The 17,420-nt window shown below is 46.5% G+C and overlaps 1 protein-coding gene across 1 annotated transcript; it reads left to right on the top strand.

The window, feature by feature from the left end:
• The first annotated feature begins 349 nt into the window (after positions 1 to 349).
• LOC120871975 (cationic amino acid transporter 3-like) lies at positions 350 to 6,384 on the top strand. Its single transcript, XM_040252075.1, has 11 exons — positions 350 to 719; positions 1,288 to 1,446; positions 2,266 to 2,443; positions 2,651 to 2,763; positions 2,917 to 3,139; positions 3,274 to 3,413; positions 3,519 to 3,621; positions 4,751 to 4,938; positions 5,132 to 5,298; positions 5,700 to 5,808; positions 5,974 to 6,384. Exons 1-11 carry the CDS (start codon positions 350 to 352, stop codon positions 6,060 to 6,062), a joined length of 1,839 nt encoding a protein of 612 aa, XP_040108009.1. The 3' UTR covers positions 6,063 to 6,384.
• Positions 6,385 to 17,420: the final 11,036 nt, after the last annotated feature.

Raw genomic sequence — 17,420 nt, 5'->3', positions numbered from 1 at the left:
ATCTATACTCTTTTCAGCAGTTGAGAGAGAGGCAAGGAGCTTCTCCTGAGTCTGCGGGGTCTAAATTGCCTTCAGCTCGAAACAATCCCCATGTCAAAGTGGGACATTTTGGGGAGTCATATTCCCCTTGCCCTCACTTCTCCTGAAACATATTAAAGGCCTTCTTTACGTTTGACGAAACCAGAGCCCAGAGGCAGAGAACTTGTCTGCTATGTCCGTTTACCACCAGCTCCCCATCACTCCATTGCTTCATAGAACTGAACTCCCGGGGCCAAGAGTGGACGGACATTCCTGATGGCCTCGTGTCTTGCTTCCTCAGCAGACCGGAGCCTCCTCAGCTGTGTCTAGGATGCTGTGTCAGTATGTTCACCAGTTCGGTCGGAAGCTGGTCCGCAGGCGGCCACTGGAGCCCCAGGAGAAGTCTGAGAGCCGCAGAGCTCCTCTGAACACCCTCGACCTGGTGATCTTGGGTGTGGGCAAGATCCTGAGAGCTGCCATCTACATCCTGATTGGTAAAACGGTCAAGTACATAACTGGACCAGCAATCGTCCTCTGCTTCTTGGCGGCCGCCCTGTTTTCTCTCCTGTCAGGGTTCTGCTATGCCGAGTTATGGGCCCGGGTACCACGTTCCGGTTCTGTGTATCTCTACAGCTATGTCACCATGGGTCAGCTGTATGCCTTTATCACTGGCTGGAACCTCATCCTGTCCTTAGTCCTTGGTGAGATAATGGGATAAGGATGGTGTGCGGCTTGAGATTAGGTAACTAGAAGTGAGGATTGGGGTGTTTGCTCATTCATGAGCACTTTGTTATTGACCTTGCAGGGGGAGGTAACAGTGGCAAGAAAACCCGACAGTTTCGTTCTACTCAGCTCTCTCCTTCTTTTCTTAAACAATTGGACCAAGAATCCAGAAAGAAAGGGACCTGTGGGGAGTGGGTGAGGGGGAGGCATGGCCCGCGGGCTCATCCCTTCGCCATACTGAAGTCTTTGCTCCGTTGTTGCCTTCACGGGATGTTCTCTTACACCTCAATTAAAAAATTCAACCCTCACCTTCCAGCCCTCCATTTCCTATTGCCCTGTTTTCTTTTCTTACATAACATTGATTTCCTCTTCACATAGTAAATAGTTGACCTAAACTGTGAATCATCCGGGTCTTCTCTCCCCATCCCGTGGGCAGGGGGGGAGTGGAAAACATTTTCAGATTAGGTGTTTTGTCTGTTTCCCAAAAATTCATCTCATGGTGCATATTAGGAGTTCAATTAATGTCTGTTCCTTCTGCCACCGCAGGCACCGCCATTTTGGCCAGGGCTTGGAGCTATATCTTTGACAGCCTCATTGGGAACCACATCTCTCAGGCGTTACAAGGAACTTTCTCTCTGCACATGCCCCGCTTCCTGGCCAAGTACCCAGACTTTCTGGCCTTGGCCCTGGTGCTGCTGCTCATGGGTAAGACTGGGCCCAATGACCAGAGGGGAAGATCGTGGGGTGGAGGGGTGGGAAAGGCCGGGAATTGGGGAGCAGAATGGAAGGGGATTAGAACTGAAAAGCAGTGTCTAGGATGCGAGTGACCGTAAGGCAAGTCATCGGCCAATGTTTCCCACCCTTGGCAACACTGACATTTTGGGCTGGATCATTCTTGGTGTGAGGAGATGTCCTGTACACTTTAGTTTTTTTTTTAAATATCATTGTTGGGTGTTGAGTAGCACCCCTGGCCTTTATTCATGAAATACAGGTGATTGCCACCCTCCAGACTGTCTCCAGACATTGCCAACAGTCCCCTGGGGAATTATTTCTTAGTGTGAATTATTATAAAGTCATCCCCTTGTGAAAATTATTTACTTAGACTGACATGTTTCTTCCTCTTTACTGAGACCAAAGACGTGTTTTTAATTGAAAGGAAGTTCATATAACATAAAGTTATCCACCTATGATTCTTTACCAACTTTACTGAAACACAATTGACGGGCAACATTGATTAAGATGTGTACAGTGTCATGATTTGGTAGACCTGCGTATCGTGAGATAATGGCCACAGTTAGAGATGAACCACCTTAAACTGTACAAGTCAGGGGCAATTCAGTTTAGTACATTCCCAGTGCTATATAACAACCACCTCCATCTAGTTTCAAATATGTTCATCACAACAAAAATGTCACTGTCCATCTCCCCCATCTCAATCCCCAGCTAGCCTGGCAACCCCTGGTCTACTTTCCGTGTCTGTGGACTTAGTTACCTAGGATGTCTCATCTTCCATCTTTTCCTCAGGACTACAGGTGCTGGGAGTTCGCGACTCAGCCCTGTTTAACAAAGTGTTCACAGGCATCAACATTTTGGTTCAAAGCTTCATCATCCTCTCGGGCTTCATTAAGGGTGACCTGCACAACTGGCAGCTCACGGAATGCGACTACACATCGAACACGTCTGAATCCAGGGGCACCTCTAGGTTAGGAGTGTATCTCGGACCATTCTAATGCTCGGTGTGTGGGATGGTTTATGCAGAGCTGGGACTCTGGTGGGGACTACAGAGATCTGAATTGACAGACTCAATTAACGGCATGTTGGAGCCCAGGACTCATGATATTAACCAAGGAGCTCAGAGCTGGCTGAACAACCTCCCCCATGTTCTTCCTCGTTCCTTCTCTCACCATAGGTTGGGCCCTCTGGGTTCTGGAGGGTTTGTGCCTTTTGGCTTTGATGGGGTTCTCCACGGAGCAATTCTATGTTTCTACGCATTTGTTGGCTTTGACACCGTTGTCTCTAGAGGTAACCTGGGCCCTGTGTGTCCCCATCTGGGGTTTGGCCACAGCCCAGGCTGCCCTTGGGCACAGGTATCACTTGGAGTTTACAGAGGAAAGGGGATTTTGTGCTTTCACCCCAGTGCGTATCCCTGACCCAATACTTCCTCCCAACCTGCAGGCAAAGAAGCCCTAAACCCTCAGTGGTCCATCCCCTTGAGCATCATGTTCTCCATCCTCGTCTGCTTTTTGGCCTATTTCGGTGTCTCAGCATCCCTCACCCTCATCCTGCCCTACTACCAGATTCAGCCTGACAACCCCTTATCACAGACATTTCTGGATGGTGGGTGGATTTCCGCCAGATATGTCCTAAGTGTCGGCATCATTTGTGCTATTACATACAGGTGAGTATCTTGGCTTTCTCCCCGTCTCCTGTACCAGATGGAAAGGCACCTTACCCCATGCAGACCAGGGAGCAGACACTCCAGTCTCTCCTGCTTCTGCACCATCCCACACACGCTCCCACTTTCTCTTCCAGACTCCACAGTGCCATGTTCCCCATGTCTCAGGTGATCTACGCGATGGCAGAGGATGGGCTCCTTTTCCGAGGACTTGCCCAGGTCCGTGCCCGCACAGGTGCCCCCATCGTGGCCATCATGTCTTCCGGAAACCTCGCAGGTGAATAAACAAAACCCACTCTTTCCTTGATTGACTTTTTTAACTTGGATATTTCCGGTGGTTTCTTGCTCCCTCCTTCCATCTTAATTGTACCCTCCATTCCAGGGGTCATGGCATTGCTCTTCAAGCTCAGTGATCTTGTGGACTTCTTGTCAGTTGTGACTCTGCTTGCTTACACTCTCGTGGCATTTTCAGTCCTTGTCCTCAGGTAAGACTCCACTACACCTTGACCGGGGGCCTTGGACTCATGGAAATGAATCACCTTCTGCCTTCATGCTGCTTTCTAAATGTCCTTCTAGATTTAAGCTAAGAAAGTGGTGGCATAGGCTATGTAATGTTGGCTGAGTAGGGGCTGCTGTTAATATTACCTTGTTGTTGTTCAGTCACTAAGTCTTCAGCAACTCTTTGCCACCCCATGGACTGTATCACGCTAGGCTTCTCTGTCCTTCACTATCTCCTGGAGCTTGCTCAGATTCATGTCCATCAAGTCAGTGATGCCATCCAACCATCTCATCCTCTGTCACCCACTTCTCCTCCTGCCCTCAATCTTTCCCAGCATCATGGTCTTTTCCATTGAGTCAGCTCTTCACATCGGGTGGCCAAAGTATTAGAGCTTCAGCTTTAGCATCAGTCCTTCCAATGAATATTCAGGGTTAATTTCCTTTAGGATTGACTGGTTGGATCTCCTTGCAGTCCAAGTGACTCTCAACAGTCTTCTTCAGCACCACAGTTCAAAAGCATCAGTTCTTCAGGGCTCAGCCTTCTTTATGGTCCACCTATCACATCTATATGTGACTATTGAAAAAACCATAGCTTTGACTATATGTACCTTTGTCAGCAAAGTGATGTCTCTGCTTTTTAATATACTGTCTAGGTTTGTCATAGCTGTTTTTCCGAGGAGCAAATGTCTTTTAATTTCGTGGCTGCAGTCACTGGCCACATTGATTTTGGAGCCCAAGAAAATGAAATCTGACACTGTTTCCACTGTTTCCCCATCTATTTGCCATGAAGTGATGGGACCAGATGCCATGATGTTGGTTTTTTGAATGCTGAGCTCTAAGCCAATTTTTTCACTCTCCTCTTTCACTTTCATCAGGAAGCTCTTTATCTCCTCTTCACTTTCTGCCATTAAAATAGTATCATCTGCATATCTGAGGTTGTTGATATTTCTCTGGGCAATCTTGATTCCAGCTTGTGATTCATCAAGCCTGTCATTTCTCATGATGTACTCTGCATAGAAGTTAAATAAGCAGGGTGACAATATACAGCCTTGATGTACTCCTTTCCCAATTTTGAACCAGTCCCTTGTTAATATTGCCTTAATATCTCATATTCAGGTACCAGTCACACCTGAAGGAGAAAACAGGGAAGGAAATTGAGATGGAGTCTGAAGCTGAAGGAAGTCCTTTGGACTCTGTACCTGAAGCAGGAACCTCAAACATCCTGAAAAGTCTGTGGTTCCCTCCCAGCACCACCCCCACAGAGAAATCTGGCCAGATTGTCTATGGATGTGCCTTCATGCTTGGTGAGCAGTGGAATTTCTCTTTGGTCATATTCTGATATTGACGGGATGAGTAGAAGTGTGTATTTCGTCAGTTGAGGAGTCTTGGAGATATGATGGCCCTTCATGAGGTGGGCAGCCTGGGAAGGGTGTGACCCGAGGTCCTGACATCTGTCTTCTGGGTCCAGCCTGTTCTCCTCCACCTTGACCCTTGCAGTTCTCCTGCTGGCCATCCTGAGCCTGGTCCTGGCCCAGTGGCCCAGACAGGTGTTCTCTGGAGACCCCGTGCTCACAACAGTGGCTGTGCTGCTGCTGCCGCTCATCGCTGGGGTCACGGCCATCATCTGGAGGCAGCCCCAGGACCCCTCTCCTCTTTATTTTAAGGTAGGTGATCTTGGGAGTTCCTTGGTGGTCCAGTGGTTAGGACTCTGTGCTTTCACTGCCCTGGGCCCAGGCTCAATCCCTGGTCAGGGAACTAAGATCCCACAAGCCACATGACATGCCCCCCCCAAAAAAAGTAGGTTATTATATGTCCCCAAACTGCCCACCTTGAGTGAATGAAGTCTGCAGGCTTTGAGGTCTGAACACTCTATGCTGGACCAGGGAAGGGGGAGGGCTTGCTAAAGCAGTGGACACTTCCCTGATCCAGACTCAGTGCTTTACAAACCCCCTTGCAGTAGACACTGAGCGCACAGCCTGACTAGGACTGTCTTCCTCCCCACGGGGGTAGGGGTCCCTCTCAGATGTCTGGGCTGTGCTCAGGGATGACCTGACTCTGCCCACAGGCCCTGGCTCTGCCTGTCCTCCCGCTGGTGAGCACCTTCGTGAACGTTTACTCTATGATGAGGATGCCCACTGGGACCTGGGTGCTATTTGGCATCTGGATGGTGGTTGGTAAGTGATTTTCTGGGGTAAAGAGGCTCCTTGAGGGGTTAAACCCAGTCCTCTTCCTACTGCCTCTGCCCTAAACTGTCAGACACCATACCAGGAGGCCTACTGGGCATTTTTAAGTGGGGTGAGCACTTTCTTTCCCTTCTCATCGTCTCATTTCCCTGCTAGGATTTGTCATATACTTTGGGTATGGGATCCGACACAGCTTGGAGGAGAACAACGAGCCACAGCCACCAGCCTCCACTCTCCAGACTTGAGAAAAACATCCCTGGTGCTGTGTCATCTTAGCCACAGGAAACAGATGCTGTTGGAGTCCCTCCGTGCACTGGAGGGTCTGCTGGTTCAAGGGGCACTGTGAGCCCCCATGGAGCATGAGGGTGAAATGCACTTGGAGCCACGTATTCATTGCCAGCGGACAAAATGACTTTTTTGTTGTTTAAGTTTTAAGTAGACTTTTAAAACCATAACTTACACGCAGAAAAGTGCGTGCTTCTTAAGTGTGCAGCAAGATGGATTTTCACAAAGTACAACAGAGTGACCAGCAACCAGAGGAAGAAATAGAATATTAACCTGGCACATGAGAAACAACTCCTTGTACCCATTTCCAGCAAGAACGCAGAGGTGGGCACACGAGAAGGAAACACAGGTAACTGTGTATTGTGTCAAGAGTTGCCCTTTAAATATTAGGTCACCAGTAAGTTGGAAAGGGCTCCTCTGGTGGCTCAGATGGTAAAGAATCTGCCTGCAATGCAGGAAACCCAGCTTCGATCCCTGGGTCAGGAACATCCCCTGAAGAAGGGCATGGCAACCCACTCCAGTGTTCTTGCCTGGAGAATTCCATGGATAGAGGACCCTGGCAGGCTATGGTCCATGGGCTTGCAAAGAGTCAGACACTAATGAGCTACTAACACTAATTAACTAACTAATAAGTTGAAAGTAAAAGGAAGGGAACAGATACATTGTACCGAATAAAACAAGAAAGCTACGGTAGCTATATTAATATCAAAGTAGATTTTGAGAAAAAGCATAATAAGAGATAAAGTGGAACATTTAATCAGGATTAAAGAAAATGATCATTTTATCTTTTCCCCGGGTTTACTGAGATTTAGTTTAACATGGTTTAAATGATCATTTTTCTTTACTTTTCTGTGATCACAGACCCTTACAGTCACACAATAGAGTTGATGACAAAAAGTCCTTAATTGGAAAAAAAGAAAAAGAAAACTCCTGCATTGCCAGAGGTGGGGGAAAGGAGGAGGAAGTAATGGTTTATAGATAAATGGTTACAGTTGGGTAGAACTAAAAGATATAAAGGGACTTTTTATATAGATATATAGGACTTCCCTGTGGTGTTGGAGAAGACTCTTGAGAGTCCCTTGGACTGCAAGGAGATCCAACCAGTCCATCCAGGAGCTCAGTCCTGGGTGTTCATTGGAAGGACTGATGCTGAAGCTGAAACTCCAATACTCTGGCCACCTCATGCGAAGAGCTGACTCATTGGAAAAGACCTTGATGCTGGGGGGGATTGGGTGCAGGAGGAGAAGGGGACGACAGAGGATGAGATGGCTGGATGGAATCACTGACTCAATGGACATGAGTCTGAGTGAACTCTGGGAGTTGGTGATGGACAGGGAGGCCTGGCGTGCTGCGATTCATGGGGTCGCAAAGAGTCGGATACGACTGAGCGACTGAACCGACTGAGGGCTTCCCTGGTGGCTCAGATGGTAAAGCATCTGCCTTCAGTGCAGGAGACCTGGGTTCAATCCCTGTGTCGAGAAGATCCCCTGGAGAAGGAAATGGAAACCCACTCCAGTATTCTTGCCTGGAAAATCCCATGGACAGAGGAGCCTGGTAGGCTCACAAAGAGTTGGACACAACTGGGTAACTATACTTAGGGGCTTCCCTGGAGGTCCCATGGTTAAAACTCTGTGCTTCCACTGCTGGGGGCACAGGTTTGATCCCTGGTTGGGGAACCAAGATCCCACATGCTACACAATGTGGCCAAAATAAACTTAAACCAGAAAGATAAAAAGTTGTTGCTGCAGAACAGCATGTGCGAAATCAACATTATAGACACTGAAGATGTTGGTAATAATGAAATACTGTTTCTGAGAATGAACAGCAGCAGTAGAGTGAAGGGGGTATGGCAGTCAAGAAACAAGATAGCAAAGCTATCAGATGAATTAAAAAGTAGTGGAGGAGGATTAGCAGAATTCGTTGCAAGTTCTACTGAAATTACAGGGTTCAGTTCAGTCACTCAGTTGTGTCCAACTCTGCAACCATGGACTCCAGGCTTCCCTGTCCATCAACAACTCCTGGAACTTGCTCAAACTCATGTCCATCGAGTCGGTGATGCCATCCAGCCATCTCCTCCTTTGTCGTCCTCTTCTCCTGCCTTCAATCTTTCCCAGCATCGGAGTCTTTTCCAATGAGTCAGTTCTTCACATCAGGTGGCCAAAGTATTGGAGCTTTGGCTTCAGCATCCCCAGTGGCTCAGACAGGAAAGAATCTGCCAGCAATGCAGCAGACCCAGGTTCCCTGAGTTGGGAAGATCCCCCTGAGGAGGAAATGGCAACCCACTCCAGTATTCTTACCTGGAAAATTCCGTGGACAGTCCAGAGGAGCCTGGTGGGCTACAGTTCATAGACTTGCAAAGAGTTGGATGAAATTATAGGGTTAGGACATAATGAATGGAGACTGGAACTGTTAGGTGAAACTTAGGAGGAACAGGTTGACATCACCTGATTATCATTCCTCCCTTACTGATGTGAGACAACCGGATATCCTGGGCCGTTAATACCCAATGTGCTGTGATAGGCAGTGCAGAACACTGCCTATGAAAGAGACTTGATAAAAGCTGAACCAGAATGTAATCAAGTTTCTAGATCAACAATAGCTCATGGCAGACGTGAGGGATAGATTCAGATTTCAACTGAGAACGCAGTCAGCCAAGACCAGAGTGTGGGGGAAATGGTGCACTCTTTATAACAATTAAATAATATGACCCAAAGTGGAGAGTTAATACAGGCATACTCTGGAGATATCGCTGGTTTGATTCCAGACCACCACGATAAGTAGAATATGGCAATAAAGGGAGTCACATACAAATTTTTTTGGTTTCACAGTGCACATAAAAGTACAAAGTACATAAAAGTACACTGCAGCCTATTCAGTGTACTGGGACATTCTGTTTTAAAAATATATATACATCCCTTCATTTAAAAAGACTTGATTGCTGGGAAGTCCCTGGCAGCCCACTGGTTAGGATTCAGTGCTGTCACAGCCAGGGCCAGGTTCGATCCCCGGTCAGGGAACTAAGATCCCACAAGCTGAACAGCCAAAAACATACGTTATTGCTAAAAATGTTAACCATCATCTGATAACCCAGTGTTGCTGCGAAACTTCAATCTGCAAAGAAACTGCAGCGTGTGCAAAGCAGAAATAAATGACATACGCCTGTAAGGGTGTATTGTGTATACATATTAAAATATATATGTAATTAATACACATAAAATCTGTACACCTATAAAATATTATGTATAAAATATATATTTTAAAGTTCATCGTTAATCTGAAATTTGCTATATGTAGGTGTCTTTACTTTTTCTTGGACAATGGCTTGAATTTTATTCTAGTCCCTATTTCAGCCCCAGCCAGCCAGATAGCTTTCCTGAAAACAACAGAACTTTCAGGGGCTTCCCTGGTGGTCCGGTGGTAAAGACTCCACACTCCCAGTGCAGAGGGCCCATGTTTGATCCCTGGTCAGAGAACCAGATCCCACCTGCTGCAACGAAGACTGCATGCTGACACTAAAGAGCCCGTGTGCTGCAACTCAGACCCAGTGCAGCCTAATCAGGGGTAAATTTTAAATTAAAAAAAAAAAAAAAAACAGAAAATTTAAGTTTTTATATATAGAATGGGTAAACAACAACGTCCTATTCTATAGCGCAGAGAACTATATTCAGTATCCTATGACAGGACTTCCCTGGTGGCGCAGTGGTAAAGAATCTGCTTGCAATGCAGGAGACATGAGTTCGATCCCTGGTGCAGGAAGATCCCACCCACAACTACGGAGCCTGCGCTCTAGAGCCTGGGAGCGGCAACTACAGAGCCCACGTGCTGCAGCTGCTGAAGCCACGTGCCCTGGAGCCGGTGCCCCCAACAAGAGAAGCCACCGCAGGGAAAAGCCCCATGCACCGCCACGAGGAGCAGCCCCCACTCGCTGCAACTAGAGAGAGCCTGGGCAGCAACAAAGACTCAGCGCTGTCGAAAATAAATACGTACATTTTCAAAATATATATCCTATGACAAACCGTAGTGGGAAAGAACATTAAGAGAGTATTTTGCTATAGCAGAAATTAACACATTGTAAATCAATTATACTTTCATTTAAAAAAAAAGAAAAGAAAAATTACAAAATAAAGTTATTCTTTCATGGCTCTGGAGGCCAGAAGTCCAAAGCCAGTGTCACCGGGCTGAAACCAAGGTGCTGGTGGGACCACACACCCCCCGGGAGCTTCTGGGAGAAAAACTGGTCCTCGGCTTTTCCAGCTGCTGGAAGCTGCTGGAAGCTGCTGGCTAGAGGCCGCTTCCTCCATCCTCGCGGCCAGCAGCGCAGCATCTTCCAGTCTGTCTCGGTCCCATTTTCTCAGGTGCCTTGTATTTGCATTTCCTGCCTCTCGCAGCCCTTGGTGTCTGTACGTACTGTCTGCATTCCAGCCTCCTCTTCTTATGAGGACCTATTCATCGTGGGTTAGTACCACCGTGAAAATCACCAAATCTTATAGGTGGGTGTCTCAAGGTAAGTTACGAAGGATTTTTCAAAATGATTGTTACCGGTCTGGATTGATTAGGGGGATAAAAGAGTTGCAAAAGCAGGAGACGGTGCAAATCATGAACCTGTTATTCCACCGGAATTTCTAAAATGGGTGTTTGCCACGGGGAGCCAGGGGTCAGTGAACGTTGGTGAGCAGGGCGACAAGGTGAAGTAGGCGTCTGGGGAGGTGATTAAGCATCTGCTGTCTTCCCAGGGACAGCGATGCAAATGGAAAGGCGGTGATCTCTTACCTCTGTTTTCTTCCCCAGTACCTCCAGGGGGTTCCCCATGCTCATGCCTCAGAGAACTTTGACCCAGAAAACTTTGAAAACTTCTAATTATCCCTAAGGGACTGATTAACTCAATTTCCTTCAAACTCTACTCAAGGGAATGCATGTAGGGGCTAAAGTTGTGGGGAGAGTTGCCTTTTTCCCACCCTTGTCGCTTTTGCCCCCAAGAATGGAATGTGGGGACTTCCCTGGTGGTCGAGAGGCTAAGACTCTGTGCATCCCAGTGCAGGAGGCCCGGGTGAACCCTGATCAGGGAACTAGATCCTACATGCCACAGCGAAAGATCTCCCATGCCGTACCTGGTACCAGGCAAAAATAATGGAATATGACCAGTCTCCATAATTTAATTTTCTATTCTCCCACTTGTTTTTCAGTAGAATGATGAGTCCAAAATAAACAAATAAACGAACAAAATCCCTGGACTGAGGGAATCGGTGTTTGTTTATTCCTCTTGCATGTCCAAATTTTAGCTCTGTAATAATTACCAGAGTGATAGTCTGTGGATAGCATTAAAATCCCCTAGAGTGGGTGTGTGTAAATTTTCAGCCTCCAAGCTACATCTCTTTTTTTCTAAAAATATCTCAGTCAGGACTTACTTGGTGAAAAAAAAATTTTAAGTGATTAGTCAGTGGTAGAACTTCCCTGGCAGTCCAGTGGTTAGGCCTCCACAGTTAATGCGGAGGGCTCGGGTTCAACACTTGGTCAGGGAACTAAGACCCCACATGCCGTAAGGCATGGCCAAGCAACTGAAAACGTTTTTTAAAAAGGACTTCCTTGGTGATCCAGTAGTTAAGACCCTGGTCAGGGAAATTCCACTTGCCATGCAGTACAGCAAAATATGTATATGTACATGAAAGTATGTTAGTCATTCAGTTGTGTCCGACTCTTTGAGACCCCATGAACTGCAGCCCACCAGGCTCCTCTATCCATGGAATTCTCCAGGCGGGAATACTGGAGTGGGTTGCCATTCTCTTCTCCAGGAGATCTTTCCCACCGAGGGATCGAACCTGGGTCTCCTGCATTGCAGGCAAATTCTTTACTGTCTGAGTCACCAGGGAAGGCCTATGCTGCTTCTGCTGCTGCTGCGTCGCTTCAGTCGTGTCCGACTCTGTGCGACCCCACAGACGGCAGCCCACCAGGCTCCCCCATCCCTGGGATTCTCTAGGCAAGAACACTGGAGTGGGTTGCCATTTCCTTCTCCAGTGCATGAAAGTGAAAAGTCAAAGTGAAGTCGCTCAGTCGTGTCCGACTCAGGGAAGCGCTATACATATAAAATCTCAATCAATCATCATTTGGGGGAATTGATTCTTACCAATATATTACAGAGACTGAGGGCTGTCCTCTACCTATTTGCTTCCTGAAAATGTTCTATCTTAGGTGGGTACATGGCTACTCAGAATAAAGACTACATTTCCCAGCACCCTTTGCAGGTGGGTAGGGCCACTTGAACAGGTTCTAGCCAATCAGGTGTGGGCTGCAGTGTCTTGCCTGCTTTAAGTTCATCCCTTAAAAAGAAAGCTTCTTCCGTTATTCCTATTTCTTCCACCTCGCTGATTGGAATATGGTCATATTTGGTGAGCCATCCTGAATCACACTGCCCACATTCTCTTCTTCACCTCCCGTTTAGAACTCACTCTATGGTGTCTGGTAAGAAATCAAAAGTATAAGCCTAAGGGAAAATATTCAAGAGTTTGAAGTGGACTGAAAATATGACTGAGTGTCTTCCCTGGTGGCTTAGATGGTAAAGCATCTGCCTGCAATGCAGGAGACCTGGGTTCAATCCTAGGGTTGGAAAGATCCCCTGGAGAAGGAAATGGCACCCCACTCCAGTACCCTTGCCTGGAAAATCCCATGGACGGAGGAGCCTGGTAGGCTACATGGCCACTCATACTTGAACCCCATATTTACATGCGTTGAGTAACAACATGCATCCCAATTTTAGAAATGCTGAAGTTGAAAAAAATTATGCCTGCAGAGAAATTTTCCATCCAGTTAGTGTTAGGAAAAATTTAACGATTCAAAGTGAGTACTTAAGACTCAGATCAGTGCTAGCCCTCCTGATAACTCTGTAATGTCTCACACCTGAAGGTGCTCAAGAGATTTGATGAAACACGAGGGAAGTTAGGAGTCAGCTTTTACATAAGAGCAGATAGAGGCTTTAGTTACCTAGTGAATAGTACCTGCAAATCAGAAAGAATTTTACCTAATTGCCTAACAGTCGATTAGGGAAAGAGAAATTTATTTAATTTTGAGATTTCTAGGATGGGGGTAATCAAATTGAATTATTTTCCACGGGGACTATGAAGACTGCCCCTGTTTTAATTTTATGCAGGGACCTCTGACCTCTGTCTCAGGGCACCGAGCCAGGACAGGCCCGAGACTGCAGAGGAGTTCTGTCACCACGAGAGGGCGCTCCGACACAACAGGTGCGGACACAGCCAGGCTTGCGCCGTGAGGAAGGGAAATTAACCAGGTGTTTCCTGTAATTTTCTTTTTAACTGAAGTATAGTTGATGTATAAGGCGTCCCTGATGGCCTTTTTTTGAGTTTTATAGAGGGACCTGTGGCCGCTGTCTCAGGGCGGCAAGCCAGGCCTGGCCTGAGACTGCAGAGAACTCCTGTCGCCAGCAGAGGGCGCGCCAACCGACAGATGTCAGCAAAGCCAGCCTTAGGCCAAGAGGAGGGGAAACTAACGCCTGTTGCCAACATACTTCCTTTTTTAACTGAAATATAGTTGATACACAATACTGTGGTATTTCAGGTGACAGCAGGTTAATTCACATTTACGTGTTTACATATATGTATTCTTTCATATTTTCTTCTTTTTAATTATAGGATTATTAAAAGATATTAAATACAGGCCACTGTGCTACACAGAAAACTTCATCTCTGTTATGTACAGTAGTGTGTATCTGCTAATCCCAGATTCCTAATTTGTCCCTCCCTCCATTTCCACCTTTGGTAACCATATGTTGTTTTCTGTGTTTGTGACTCTGTTTTCTACAGAGATTATTCGCATTATTTTTTAGATCACACATATACGTGATACCAATATTATATTTGTCTTTCCATTTCTGCCTTACTTCACTTACTATGAAAATCTCTAGGTCCAGCCACGTTGCTGCAAATGGCAATGTTTTGTTCTTTTCAGTGGCTGAGGAATATTCCACTGGACATATATACCACACTTATCTATTCATCCATGAAGGACATTTCAGTTGCTTCCATGTCTTTATGGCCACTTCTTGAACCCCAATAGTAAGATGCCTTCTGTGACAACATGCAAATCAATTTTGGAAACGCTAAACCTGAGAACGAACGTGCATGTAGACAAACTGCCCATCCAGCTAGTTTTAGGAGAAATTCTACTGTTCAAAGTGAGTACTTAAGAGCCTTGGGACCCGTGCTAGCCCTCCTGACCCCTCTAACGCCCCACACCTGAGAGGACTCAAGAGATCTGATGAAACACGAGGGAATCTAAGCGTCAGCTTTTGCATATGAGCAGAGGGAGGCTTAACTTACCTAAAGTATCTGCAAATCAGAAAGAACTGTATCTTCGTTGCCCAGTTCTTGATTAAGCAAGGGAATTTTTTTTCAATTTGGAGCTTCCACAGATGGTGCTAATAAAATTTTGAATTATTTTCCACGGGGACTATGAAGACTGCCCCTGTTTTAATTTTATACAGGGACCTCTGACCTCTGTCTCAGGGCACCGAGCCAGGACAGGCCCGAGACTGCAGAGGAGTTCTGTCACCACGAGAGGGCGCTCCGACACAACAGGCGCGGACACAGCCAGGCTTGCGCCGTGAGGAAGGGAAATTAACCAGGTGCTGCCTGTAATTTTTTTTTTTATTGAAGTATAGTTGATTTATAGGGCTTCCCTGTGGCTCAGCTGGTAAAAAATCCGCCTGCAATGTGGGAGACCTGGGCTCGATCCCTGGGTTGGGAAGATTCCCTGGAGAAGGGAAAGGCTACCCATTCCAGTATTCTGGCTTGGAGAATTCCAAGGACTGTATAGTCAGTCCATGCGGTTGCAAAGAGTCAGACACGACTGAGAGACTGAGCGACTGAGTTGATTTACATTATGTTAGTTTCTGGTATTCAGCAAAGTGATTCAAATATAAATATATCTATTCCTTTTTTCTGTCCTTTTTTCATTATAGATTACTGTTATGCTATATAGTAAATCCCTATTTTTTTAATATATATGACTGTATCTGTTAATCCCAAACAATGATTTTCTCCCTTCATCGTTTCCCTTTGGTAACCATATGTTGTTTTCTGTGTTTGTGACTCTGTTTTCTACAGTGATTTGCATTATGTTTTAGATCACACATATACGTGATACCAATATAATATTTATCTTTCCATTTTGCCTTACTTCGCTTTCTATGAGCAAAAATCTCGAGGTCCAACCATGTTGCTGCAAATGACAATCGTTCTTTTTAGTGGCGGAAGAATATTCCACTGGACATATATACCACACTTATCTATTCATCCATGAAGGACATTTCAGTTGCTTCCATGTCTTTATGGCCACTTCTTGAACCCCAATAGTAAGATGCCTTCTGTGACAACATGCAAGCCAATTTTGGAAACGCTAAAGCTGAGAAAGAATGCGCATGTAGACAAACTGCCCATCCAGCTAGTTTTAGGAGAAATTCTACTGTTCAAAGTGAGTACTTAAGAGCCTTGGGACCCGTGCTAGCCCTCCTGATACCCCTCTAACGCCCCACACCTGAAAGTACTCAAAAGAGTTGATGAAACACGAGGGAATCTAAGCGTCAGCTTTTGCATGTGAGCAGTGGAGGGTTAAGTTACCTAGTTAAAAGTACCTGCAAGTCCGAAAGAATTGTATCATCATTGCCCAGCTGCTGATTGAAACAAGAGAAATTTTTTTCAATTTGGATCTTCCATGGATGGTGGTAATCATATTTTGAATGATTTTCCAAGGGAACTATGAAGAGTGCCTCTGTAAAATTTTAATTTTATAGGGGGACCTCAGTCTCTGGGCGCCAAACCAGGACTCATGGAAAACGGCAGAGGATTGTTAGACCACCAGAGGGCGCTCCGGCACCGCAGGAGCGAGGAAAGCCAGTCTCGCAGAAGTGAAACCGATCAAGCGTCTGCCTGCAACGCGGGAGACCCGGGTTCAGTCCCTGGGTTGGGAAGCTCTCCTGGAGAAGGAAGTGGCAACCCATTCCAGTACTCTTGCCTGGAAAATCCCATGGACGAAGGAGCCTGGTAGGCTACAGTCCACGGGGTCGCAAAGAGTTGGACACGACTGAGCGACTTCACTTTTCACTTTCTGAGTCAAGTTGAGTGAGAGCAAATAGAAACAATCTCAACGGACAGCGGCTTTTCCCCGCCAGGCAGCAGAGTAGAAAAGTTCGGATATCTTAGTAACACATTGAGAAATACAAGTGTAAGGATTGCATTGTTCTCTTAGCAGAAGGAAAAAAAAAAACTCTGAGTTGCGAAAACCCAGCCATTACTGGTTAGAGGGTACAGCAAGTTCACATCGGGTGTCAGTTTGGAAATTAAGATGGTCACGTGTCTAAGATCCTCCGCGGGGGTTCCATACCTATTAGCCAGCTTTTTGGGTAGCGTTTTCAATGCTGATGAATACAATGTGTAATTTAAAGGCAAGGCAAGCAAATAGCGTCTTAGTTTGGAAGGAGGGAGGGGGAAACATAAACACCAGCTAAAAAGGGTCCATTCTTCTTTCAAGGCCGGATCAAATAGCTCAGTGGGCTACCTGGAGATCAGCACCCCGGTGTGTGAGCCAGGGGCACGGTTTCCTCAGACAATCCCGATGGGAGTCAGTTAGGAAGAAAAGTCAGAACTTTGCATCCCGCTAGGAGACCAAAGGATTGTGGCAGTATCGCCACCAACCTGACCACAGCGTCCTTTTCTATTCCAGTTCACCGTGTTAGCGCCTGTGCCTGCAGGAATGCCTTAAAAACTGGGGCTAGGCTTAGGACCTTTGCAAATGCGGGAGCTGAGTCACTTAAAACTGAATTCCTTTCACCTGTCGGCTCTACGGTGTGGTGGTGTCCAGTTGCTCAGTCGTGGACGACTCTGCAACCGCACGGACTGCAGCACGCCAGGCCTCCCTGTCCATCACCAGCTCCCGGAGCTTGCTCAAACTCGTGTCCATCGAGTTGGTGATGCCATCCAACCATCTCATCCTCTGTCGTCCCCTTCTCCTGCCACCTTCAATCTTTCCCAGCATCAGAGTCTTTTCCAATGACTCAGCTCTTCGCATCAGGGGGCCCAAGTATTAGAACTCCATGGTACTTGGAACAATCTCAAGGCAGGTGAGCGAGATCTCATTAGATTTTCACAAAATGGAAACTGTGTTTTTCTGTGGTATATAGCAATGAAGATGGTGGGCATTCTTGTCTCATCCTTGATTTAAATTTAGACTCTAGTGTCGTTTGTATTACAGCTTCTGATATTTGCTCGTTGGGATCCTGAATTGGGGGTTATCTATCAGTATTTTAAAGA

Source organism: Oryx dammah, unplaced genomic scaffold (genome assembly GCF_014754425.2).
Source record: "Oryx dammah isolate SB20612 unplaced genomic scaffold, SCBI_Odam_1.1 HiC_scaffold_13, whole genome shotgun sequence".
Classification (NCBI taxonomy): Eukaryota; Metazoa; Chordata; class Mammalia; order Artiodactyla; family Bovidae; genus Oryx; species Oryx dammah.
Note: the sequence above shows the minus strand (reverse complement) of the source record. Positions and strands in the feature narration are given on the sequence as shown.